Raw genomic sequence first — 12,313 nt, forward strand, 5'->3', positions numbered from 1 at the left:
AGTCATTTGAAAAAATAAAACAGGGATTTGGAGTTAGAAAAAGGAAAGAATCTGGTTGTCTTCTGGCAAGTTTTTTTCGTTCTGGTTATCTGCAAAGTATACACCTCTTGTCAGTATAAATAGGGAGTGCCTGTATAAACATTCTTGTTTCGCCTGTTCCACATAATAGTTTCTTGTATCATATTTCTTTTGACCTCGCTATCTGAAACCAATTACAGGAGATCCATTTGGGCTGCATCTATTTTCATAAGAAGCCCAGGCAGCAGTGTTTTTCTCAGAGATGAATATCAACATCAAATATGCTTCTGAGTGCTTTGTTATTTATGTTTCAGAGAGATTTTGTAGCCTTCAGCTCTCAAGAATGTGTCATGCTGTGCTGTTTATACATTGACGATATTAATGGGCGTAGATGTCATTTTTCATTTTAACGTCTCAAATGCAACAGGCTGGTAGGTTAAACATTCCTGTTTTTAAAAGAAAGATATGAGTGACGTCTGTTTCCTAAAAATACACGTGTATTTACTTTTTAAAAAACAAAGTAATAAGTTTACTGTCTTTACTGAGAGGTTTCACTTTATTAAAATGATAAAACTTTAAAAATTATTTTAAGGCATGCGTAAATTAAATACAAGGGTTTGGAATAGAAAATTAAAGCAAGTTGTATCTCATAGTATTGCTGCCAATAAATTGCAAAATCTACTGCAATTTATCATCTTTAATAGAGTGAGTTATATGCAATTAATTTCGTTTTTGCTCTGCCTACGTTTTAGCTATGCCAAAGCTGCACAGTAAATATTAAGAAGTAGTGTTCCCAATAAATATTTTACTAGAAGACACAGTGAGTTCTGGAAACCATATGCCCAAATTTCCTGCTTATACAGCCATTACTTAAAGTATTATGATGATTTTCATTTGCATTATTAAAATAATTTCTAATCCCCAGTACTTTTTATTGGGCTTGTCTACATTGAATTTTTGTATCGTTTTGCTAATTTAGATAACTTAATTATGGAAAAGTGCCCACTAAATTCAAAACAAATGTTACTGGAAACTAGATACAATTTTGACTGCCTTAGAATGTGCTCTTGCTGCTGTTGAGGTAATACTCAACATAATTTTGATCTGCCAGATTTATAAAGTATATTAGTCTTCACTGTATTGTTTTTAGCCCACAAGTTATTATCAGTTTAGCTCACAGAAATTTATAAATGATACATAGGATAGGTGTTTACTTGAAGCATACATTTGGAAAGGCATTTTCAAGTTGTCAGGGTTTTTTGCAAAGATTTAATAGCAGCAAATGAATTGGTAGAACTGAATCTTTTATGGTCTCATAATCTTCACTTATGAATAATGTCGGTAATAATCCCTTGAAATTACCAGCGTGATTTGGGGAGATTGTTTACTGAGTAGCAAAATCTAAAGTTAAGCAGCACACTGGGAGGAAAAAGTACCATATGACAACTGCTATAAGAACAAAGGCTGGCAGTGATTTCTCCTTATGAGTTCTAAATCATCTCTGATCTCTTGAAATTGTTTTCTGTTCTTCTTCTATCTCCTGTGTTTACAGTAATCTAAACTGCCACAATAAGATCACTGAAGTATTCAGGTAGTCATCGTTTATAAGACACTCTGTATTAAAAGATAAGCCTTTACTCCTTTAAAGATATCCCAACCAGCACACGTGAATCAAAGTAGTTTAAGCAGTAGAGCCTTTTATGCAAACAGATCCTGTTGTGCTGCCTTGCTTTTTCATAACGTGTGACTCTTTTTGTAGTCAGCGGTAGGAAGTCATGCTTTCTTAGGCTGATTCCACGGGAGTATACTAGCCACAATTTGAAATCATACTGTCTGGCTTAAAGCTAAGCTGCAGCATACTATAATTCTCTAATTTTCAAGTACCGTAAACGTACAGCTTTACCAGATGCTTTGCTTGTTTTATTGTACTGACGTGAGATGGCTTCGCTGCTAAGGAATATCAGGACACTGCAACAACTTGCCGAGTGTTCCAGTTATTTGCAAGGATACACCAGCACTATGTCATTACAATTTATTTCCCAGATAAAGGCCATGTAATGAATTTTCTGCAACCGCTGCAAATAAAGAAAACAATTATCTGTTTGGTTTTTCCCATTTTCTGTAACTCTAGATGTCTTCTCTGGTTCCTGCAGCAGTAGTGCCCTGAACAGCGAGGTTGGTTTTCCTCTACAGTCTCCCATGAATTTGAGAGTGCAGTGGTTCTCTCGCTTCCATTCAAGTTTCCCTTTCGGAGAGCTCTATAGGTTGGGAAGGATTATAAATTTGCCATAGATCTTCTGTTCATGGATTTAATCCACGTTTTGTGCTTAAACCGCTGCAAGATGTTGGCACCAAATCCTGGTGCCCCTGAAATCAACAGATACATTTATCTCTGATCTCAGACAGAGCAGAATTGTCCTTTAGGATCTGCTCAAGAACTGTGAGTGCAGAAGAGATTATGCGATTCGCATAGGAAACAGGGCATCCAGCGGTTCCTTGGTAACAAAATATTTCAAGTGCACTTTGAAATATGTTAACTTCTATTTATTTTTGGCGGAGAGAAGCTCGTTCTATGCGTCTTGTTGCTTAGGTTCGGAGGAATGCGCAGTCTTTGTAAAGCTGACCTGTAATTACTTGAAAATTTGATGAAACAACACGAGGATTGTTGTGGGAACGTCTCCAAATGTTAAAAGTCTGCTCTGCAAACTCTGTACCAGAGCCTTCTATGGGCAGACAAATCAATGTTGTTAGGAGATGGTGCTAGTGCATTCAGTTTGTTTACTTTGGTTTTCTGTGTCTGCCTGCCTTCTCAGAAAACTTGCTTGGAGCCAGACTGTAGCAGCCCTCTCTCTGTCTTTTCATAATTGATCAGGGGATGACTGCCTTCCCGGAGGGTTAAGACGTGGCAACTTTTTCTGTTTGCTCAGCATCTCAATGCAGTAGTTCAAACATTGTTCACACCAGCTGGCAGTGTAATGCCATATGCACATCTTGTCAAAGCAACTGTTGTCATGGATACTGGAAACTATCTTAAAAACCAGCTCATTTGAGTCTAATCAAAATTGTACCTTTCTTTATCAAGTGAGAATCGGTAGTATTTTAGGGAGCATTGATCAAAGGACATTTATTGCGGTATATTCCATCTACAGTGTGTTTTGATAAGCTAGATAGTAGTGTGATGTATTTTAAAGCTGTAACTGCTGTTTACTGAACTGCGATTGTAAGGGGGAAAAAAAGAGTCCTCCAGGTAATTTCAGTGGAATTGTCTTGAATCAGAGGGGTTTTTTTTATTTCTCAATAAATACCACTTTATAACATTTGGCATCTTAAAAATAATTTTATAGGGAAAATAATTACATTAGCCTTCTTTGTGTAAATGAAATGTTTGTTTACATTTCGTATGTTTAACTGTATTATGCTGAGTTGGAGTGAAAACAAAATAAATAGAAATATTTTCTATTTTGATTGGGATACTGTCATCCCTAAGACTGATCTGGTTGGTTGAGTAGTAATTTCTTTGTTCTCTGATTTCCCTAAGAATGCAAATGAAAACCACTCATTTTTATTTGGCATTAAAACTGCACTTTCTTTTTTTGTCAAAGGAGAGGTTTCTCCTTGAATTGTAAGTACAAAAAGTGTTTTTAATCTTCAATGAATATCCTTATTAATTCACTTTCAAGATAATCTGATGTTGATTTGTCAAATTTAATTACAGCTTCCGGTAACACTTGAAGTCTACTTGCTTTTGCTTCAAAATTGTAATATGAAAATGCAAATTGAATGATAATTTGCAAGGGAGTGGGCATTTTAGTTGAACACTCAAAGACAAGTTCCTTGTGGAAATGAGGCTATTGATGCAGTTTATGATTTTTCCTCTTCAAGCACTTCAAACAAATTAACTTTATTTCCTGCAGGATTTCATGTACATCCATAAATTCTAGTGAAGTCCTATATATGTACTTTCAGATGATTTTTTTTAAATGTTGTAAGTAAAAAGCAAACTGAAGTCTGAAATTTAGCAAACACAAATCAAATAGGAGGAGACTGTATTTATTCGATTGGACTTTTACCTAACGTGAGCAATGAGTAACTCATCTCTTTCTAGGAACTGATAGAAATTATTTACTGGTTTTTTTTCCTTTTTACTTTTAGGCACTCCAGGCAGCAAGGCAGCTGCTTTTACAGCAACAGACAAGTGGACTGAAATCTCCAAAGGGCAGTGATAAACAGAGACCACTGCAGGTTAGTAAACTATCCTCACTTCGGGGGCCTCACTCTCTGGGAAGAGCCCCGTGCTTGCTCGCACGTGCGCGGTCTGTGGAGATGCCCCTGCCCGAATGCTCTGTGTGTGCATGCTCACAGACAGGAGGTTACAGGCTTGCACTCTGGTGACTTCTCATTCACAGAGAAAATTCACTGTAAGTTACAAAAGCCTTTTGTGGCCAGGGGTGCTTAAAAGGTCTTAAGAGTAAGTCTGAATTCAGTGGCTATGGTGTGAGTTAATTCCTTACCAACGTGTTGCAAAATTACTAAGTAATTTTCATACGTACATGGATTAAATTGTAAAAATGACTGTGTTAAGAAAAAAAAACAACAAACAAACAAGCTAATAAATTTATTGGTACTATATCTGAGGGGCAAAGAGAGAAGTGTTCAGAAATCACCAACACAACTGCATGGAATTATGAAAGAGCTGCTTCTTCCAAAGAGCTGCTTCTACCATGTCATAGAGTTTCATACTGGGCTGCTGTTGGGCTTTAGGTTATATTTGGGTGAATAGAAGTTCTGTTATTGAATAATTGCTTTAAATGCATTATTAGTAAAACTATATATGTGTTGGTTTATTCTTTAAAAATATATTTTGGGATCCTAGCTCATTTATTGCTAATTCAGAGTTCTATATGAAATTGCATTGTGCTGACAAAACCGGTTCTGTCATTGTATGTAGATCAAATATGAGTGTTTAACTGCTTAATTATAGTCTGTTGCAGAGAAAAGGTGTATAAAAGAGACATTTTTAATTTGTTCAGGAAATAAAAATATAACTCCTTCCATTCTCTTCCTCACATCTGTTTTTCTGGGTGAGCCTTTATCCTCTTGGGGCTTCTCCTGTTTCCTGATGGAATAGGGTGTTTTTATCTCATTTTTTGTTTCTGTCTTGCATAATGGAGGACCCTAGGCACTATAATTTTCTCCACCAGTGAAATTTTGTGAAATTTGATCACTTGTGCAATTTCTGTATGTACTTCACATTGTCTCCTTTTCTATGTGCAACTTCATGAAGCAATGTTGGACACAGCAAACAGTTTCACATTCCACATGGGCTTTCTTCAAATATACTTTTAAAGTGTTTATTTGCCCAGAACCCGACAAGAACTTAAGAAAATTTCTAAAGAAAATGGAAAAAAAGAAAACACATCAAGTTGGCATCCTGCCATGCTGCTGTTGTAGTCCTGTCCAGAGGCACATAAGTCCTGGATCGATCTCAGCTTTCTACTCTTCACCTTTGACTTGCTTTGTATTAGATATCTTCTAGGCTGAAGGCACACAAGAAGAGTAGTCATAAAGGTGGCAGCCTCTGAACTACGTAGTTTATTTTAAAGTTTTTAGAAATGGAATTGGTGATCTTGAAGGGCTGAATCACAGATATGTTTGATCTAATAAATACCGTGGAAGTAATTTCTTTTGCCATGGGCTGTCTTAGCGGTGTACAGAGTCCATCTAACCCTGTGTCTTCGCTCTAAACTGGCCAGCACCAGACACTAAGGGAAGTATATGAAAGAGAAAAATAGTGATATTTTCCCAGTTACATGTTTCCAGGTGAAGTTGGCCCACTTTCATTCTCCAAGTTCAGGAGCTGTTCAGGAGCAGCTCAGGAGCTACTGACCTCTCTTTACAGCTCCATCCATTTGTAAACCTTTTCAAAGCTGAAGAGGTTTGGGGGTGCACTATTTTTGCTAGGCATCGATGAAAGGAGAGAAAACCATGTTTGGAGACGAAGGCAGTCGTACATATAACCCAGAATATGAGGAGAGATGAGAAGAGGAAGTCTTGTGCTTTCCTATTCCCAAGGCACTAACCCTGACTTGATGCTTTTTTAATACCATGGGGTGGTGTTTTGTAGAGACGTCCTGTATTCTGTGGTTGCCAGGAAGAATCACTCCCACATGAGTCGTGCTTGCGAGCTAGGAAGAAGAAAATAAAGCAAATAGTTTTCTCTTCACAATTGATATGTCCTCCCTAAAGCCAAGATTATTGCTCATGTTTCCAACTTTTCCTTCCATGATCAGTATGTGTACAGTGCCTCTTATTAGCCTTGGACACTTCTTTTCATTCATTTTTAAATGAGAGGAAAATGGATCTTGCTCCCAGACTTTGGTTTATGTGTCAAATACCATGTAAATTCAGGTATGAGCACAAACTCCATTTTATTTTTCTTCTTTAGTGAAAAGGATGTATAAAGGTTTTGAAAATGAGTCCTTGGAGCTTTTCTATTTCTGTCTTTTATGGTTACTACAGAGCTGTTCATTGTTCATTATGTAATGGAAATTCACATTTTGAGCATCGTGATGCCTGTTTGACCAAATAATGTAATATGGGTCATAAAATTGTACAGTATTATTATTTTTATTATGCCAAATTTAATGGCAACTTTAGCCAAAATTTCTTAGCAGTAGGAATTGCTAAGTGTTTATAAGGTCGATAAGAGAAAAATGCTTGTGCTTGTTTTTGTGCTTAACGAAACAGACTTTTCCTGATATTTTAAAATACTTTAGTGTTAGTGTATTTCTAATTTCCTCTAATTTCAGAGCAGTTCAGTAATCTGGCAACTGGAGATACGTTAGAACTGATTTATAAATCTAGTAAAAACCTTATAAAATTTAAAAAACGAGCTCACTTATCTGCAGGCAGATGTGGGTGTTAGGTAAGCCTTGTCATTGCATCTCTCATGCTCCATGTTTTGAAGTAAACTATTCTATTGTTCAAAGTGCCAAAGAAGGGGAAAAAAATTCATTAATTTTAGTAGCCTTCTTTCTGTATTTGGTGGATATTTGGGGAAGGTAGTGTATGGTGGTTTTATACATGTTCCCTCTGTTATTCATACTGCATCAAGTTTTAGTGACTTACAGCACCTACTAGCTAATCAGCAAGTTGAAAGCTTATCGAAGAAACCTTCAAATTTGTTTCCTCAACTTTTCAAAAAAGGGTGTGGAGTAAGTCATGTTCTGCTGTGCTTTACAGAGGGGATGGTTTTAGAGAACTGCTGAGATTTTCCTAGAAGAATTTGAGTGTTTTTTGTATCCTTCCTATGAAAAACCTGTTTACATTTACCACTAGCTATGTGATCTGTTGTAAAAGAGGAATGTTATGTTGACAAATGTTTTAGTTTTTTAGGCAGAAGTTACCTTTATCTAGTAGTTATCCTACATTTTCAGGGAGAGGAGTTTTATATTTAGATTGTGAGTTAACAGGATACCTGCAAAAATTGCAGTTTTAGATAGACACTTGTCTTGATCTACTATTACTTTCTGATTTGCATTTCTCTGGGTTTCAGACTGCAGATGGCATAACCATTAGCATGTCTTATGCAAAACAGAAGGAGAAAAACATCCCATCTGACAAGCTTGAGTACCAATTGTAGTAGCGATTTTACTTTCATGTATAGATATCCGAATAAATGTATATGAAACATGCTTGTATATGCCATTCATTACAGTGATGCACCAATTGAATGGATCCAATCAGTACCTACATTGATTAATGGCACATTGCAGAATAGCTTTGGAAGGTTTGTGATGAGAATCGAGGATAATGTTAACCTGTGTATGATGAGATAATAGCATTTACTTTCTTACTGTGCTTCCTGGAAAACATATTGCAGTAGTAAGGTTAAGGTTTCTGTAGTACTGGTTTTTGTTTCAGAGTATTTGTCTTTTCTGGAGAAGTTGTGATTGTGGTAACCCGTGGTAAAGCAAGCTGACTACTTTCGCAGATTCCACTCCTTATCACCACATTTCCATAATAGGCATAACAGGGAAAACGTCACTTTGGCTCTTAGAAATGGTAGGTAATTTTCCTGTGACTGGAAGTCTCTGGCCTCATGGCCACTGGAGAACCTGGTGTCATCTAGCTTGAGTTTTAAAACTACCGGCTGTGTCGTTCTTGTTACACTCAGGAGTGAGACTTGCGGTTTTTCAAAAAGTGTGCAGAGCACAAATGTAACCCAAAGGTAAATGCTGTCAATTTGCTGCCATTGCTGGGTGTTCGTGCACAGCATTGCAATTATTTCCCTTCCAGATAGGCAAATCTCGGTGCTTAGACTAATCTGTCCATGATACACATACTATTATTGGCTGCATAGCACCGCGATTTGCACAGCTAGTTGTAATTTTGTTTGCTCTAAGAGCTATGGAAAGCCTCGCTATTTCTGTTCCCTGTAATGTCTCTAAAGAAGTAGTTTATTTTCATAAAGTCACACTTTGAACTTTATCTATATTCGAATAAATAGATAATGATCATCAGTCCCATAAGGTAATATATCTGCAGTGAATTGGTTAGTTGATTTTTCCTTCATGCTAGGAGATTTGTTGTTTCAACATCAATACTAATGTATTCTGTATGAGGATGGCATGTCAGGAAATCATGACTCCTGGACTCAAAGGGTTAAGCTCAGTGTGTACCAAGCCTGTTGTATAAATATCATGCTGCATGGAGTGTTGAGTTGTTAAGGTAAGCTTTGTTTATTTAGCATGAGCACTTTACTAAAGTGTAATCATTTGATAAAATTTGGTAAAAGTAAGCATACATGTAAGTTTAATTACTTAATGTTTATTGCATTACTGCATAGTATCAGAAGAACCACTTTTAAAAAAGACATGCAAAGTGCAAAAATTTAGTATGAAAAGATATTCATAGTCTCTTAATCTACTCTCCTTGCTTTACTCTTTCCTAGTTTGGTCATCTCCCTTTGGATCTTCATATGGGTCTGAATTTAAAATTCATTGCACTTAATAAATAAGCAAACATATCATTAATATTGTAACTTTTAGTTACTTTTTTAAACATACATTAGGAACCGATGAGAGATAGAAATAGGGAATGTGGGGAAAAAGAACCAAAACCCACTGCTTTTAAATTATATCCTCTGACTTAACACACGCTGACTGCAACCGTGCATGTGTAATGCCAGTAAAAAAATTCCCAGTTTAAAAACAGCAAAATAATGTTATGGATGTAACTTAGAGTTTTCTTTGCCTTGCATTCAACAAAAATAGAAACAAATCTAACTGCTCTAAAACTGTCTTTCTGAAAACTGTGTGTTACATATTTCTGTTTAGCTAATGTGTGCTGTTAAGCATAGGAAGTAGGAGGATTTTCTACATGCTAGAAAGCACTGATTTAGAAAGATGCAAATGCCAAATATATAGTGTAAGAGGAGAGTGGTGATAAACAGTCTTTCTCCCTCTTGAGTATAATTCTGGAGAAAATGTGTGCCCTACATACAAGCAAACACAGGCTCGGGGTAAATTAAATTTGGACTATAGCTTCTGGAAAATCGTAAGTCCCATTTTCCCTTGTAAGTTTGTTAGGAGGAATATGCAGTTATCCTCCCAGGTGCAGAGATTTGCATCGGTGATACCCACTCTAAAGATGGGGATAACCCCAAGAGATGGAGAGAATGCAAGGAGTTATTTTTAGGTAAGGTGTGGGGGCGGGGAGAGAGAAAGAAGAAATGACCATGTTCAAGCTTCCCTGGTGTAGTAAACAGGAGTTCCATTTAAGGTAGAGGGATAAATACAGTCGTAAAGAAAAAAGGCTGGATGTATTTCATTGATTTGCACTGAAATTGTCTGTACAACAAACTTGCTGGAAAGTTCTGATTATATGAGATAGAAGCAAAGGCTTATGTCCTGTCTTTGACAACTTCTTTAACTCGTGAAAACCCATCATATGCCATTTGCTATAAAGTCTTTCAAAACTTTTGAAAACTTCCAGTATTAACAAATACATCTAGGAAAGAAAGCAGCACTAGTTAGTATGTTTTCCTTTTTAATTTAAAGTAAATAACAGTCACCCTGGGGTATCTTTTACTGATAAAGCAGATAGTTGTCATTTTCAGGTGCATAAAATATTGCAGATTGCCTTAAGTATGATCTTTGTAACAGAAGGAAAAATGTTTAATAGCAGCCTTCTAATGGAAGTTACCACATAGTGGCTTCATCTGTTCCTAACTGAAAGGAAAATAATAACCTAGATGGTACAGAGATCACATCTTTATCCTGAAAATGATCTTTGAATATTATAAAATATTTTGGAGGCAGAAGACAGAAGTATTATGCAAAGTCTGTTTATGGGTATTGAATATGCAGAATACTATTTAGGATTACTATGTGATCCAGGATTTCAGGAGGCATTTTAAACCTATGTCTGTGCAGCAATCTGATGTGTCACTGCTTTACTGTGACTGGGGGGGAATCATTTGTGACCTGTGTCACTATCATGTCTTCCCTTTCCCTTTTTTTCTCTCATTGATTCTGGGATTCCTAGATGTTTAGGAAGAGAGAGAACACATAGCATTGGTTCTTCACTCAGATTCAGAAAGGCAAACCTTCAGAGAGAGTGCTTTGGTCTTTTCACAGCAGCTTTTACCTAGCAGATCCGTCCTTCCCTCATGGTAGAATCTGCCTCCTATCTGACACCAGGAAATACTACCCTGCATGGGAGGGATGGACTGTTTTTTTGAGCTAATGGAGTCTCCAGGCACTACAGAGAAGTTTATTTGCCTTGCTTGAGCAGCTATCCCCCTGCAAGCCCTCCCAGTGCAGCCAGCATGCACGTTCAGGATCTCTTCGGGCTGCATGAGTACCTCCTCCCCAGTGCCGGGAGGTGTAGGTTTCCTAGAGCCATTTCTCCAGGCTCTTGCAACAGGTCGGATCAGCCTGGTGCTCCTACCAGCTGGCTCATTGCCCAGAAAAGCTTGTGAAGAGCAGAGAGGGAATGTGTGAATGGTTCCTCACTCAGTGTGCGGCTCTATTAAAGGGTCTGCTCCCAGGCAGGGCCCTAATTATGCCAGTTTAGGATTGCACCACTCAAGCAAGGCTCTCCTGATACTCTTGAATTTGATAAGCACATTAGTGTACATTGATTTAGAAATTATCAAAGCAGGAGAAGCACCTGAACAAAATGTTCTGTGAATGCTCTAGATGTAGAGATTTTAAAGAAATCGTTTCTTGTTAAAGTACCATTAAGAAAAGTTGGGGATTTTGGTGGTTTTTTTTTATTTTCTGGGAGGTATTTCATCAGTTAGAAAAGTCAAGGAAATTTTCTACCAAAAGCAAAGTTTTGTGACTAAATAATGAAGAATCTTCAGTCAATAGTAGCAAATGCAGCTTTGTACATGAAAATCCAGTCTCTCTCCATAGCCATTTGAGGCATTCACTGTGCAGTTTACTTATATACTTTTCTTTTTGCAGATAAGTTTTAAATTTGTGAATTGAATATTTGTCTTGAAATTTTCTAATCTTTGGGCATTATTTTGTCTTCTGTGTGTTAGTTGTTCAGCTGCTTTATGAAATGGGGGACTTAACTGGGCAAGTGGCAAGCAGGCTAATCAGAAATCTGAGTATACGCCAAGATCAGCATAGATGTTAATTTTAGTTTGCCTTCACTTAGTGTGTGTATTTATGTAAAATTGAATTTAAAAGTGTTAAAAATATCTGGATGATCAGACATAAATATTACCCAGTAATCCTACCGAAAAAAAAGCATGTGAGCATGTGTGTTGCTGAAAAAGCAATCACACAGTGGAGTAGAAAGCACGTCAGCCCATCGTGTTGAGGAAAGGGGTTGTCCGGCAATTGCCACTTTGACGTTCTAGGTCTTTTTATGGCTTCTTATGCTTCTAATATGATTTTCTTCAGGCAGACAGATGAGGGTGTTATGAAATAGAATTAATGGTGAAAAATTTACTAAACACTACTTCAGTGCTTTACTACTTGATTATGTGAAGCTTTGAAAAGCAATTGTACAGTAATAATACATACAAAGGAAACTGTATGGTGTGCCAACAACATCAATATTTTTCAAGGATCTTACCAAGAACGTGAAGTATAAATGAAGAATGAGATTTTCCCGTAAGTGTTCACAGTAAATCCATTTGTTCAAGAAATACGCTTTCAGTTGAATAGAAAATACAGCCTACACAGTACTGAGGGAAACCAACACAGTAACCCAGCATGCCAGAAGGAAAAAAAACAGGATCAGCTCTGTGCTTGTAAAAGTCATTTCCAGACTG

General features: G+C 37.0%; 1 protein-coding gene across 1 annotated transcript in view; it reads left to right on the forward strand.

Annotated features, from left to right (window-relative positions):
* The window catches only part of LOC104275441 (forkhead box protein P2-like), a gene marked incomplete at its 3' end in the record, with an annotated part of 68,385 nt that extends 64,125 nt beyond the window's left edge, over positions 1-4,260 (forward strand). The window contains exon 2 of the mRNA XM_009871405.1: positions 4,171-4,260. Coding sequence (XP_009869707.1) covers positions 4,171-4,260 — 90 coding nt within the window. The remainder of the gene's footprint in view (positions 1-4,170) is intronic.
* Positions 4,261-12,313: the final 8,053 nt, after the last annotated feature.

The sequence above is a fragment of the Apaloderma vittatum genome, unplaced genomic scaffold, assembly GCF_000703405.1.
Source record: "Apaloderma vittatum isolate BGI_N311 unplaced genomic scaffold, ASM70340v1 scaffold19636, whole genome shotgun sequence".
Lineage (NCBI taxonomy): Eukaryota > Metazoa > Chordata > Aves > Trogoniformes > Trogonidae > Apaloderma > Apaloderma vittatum.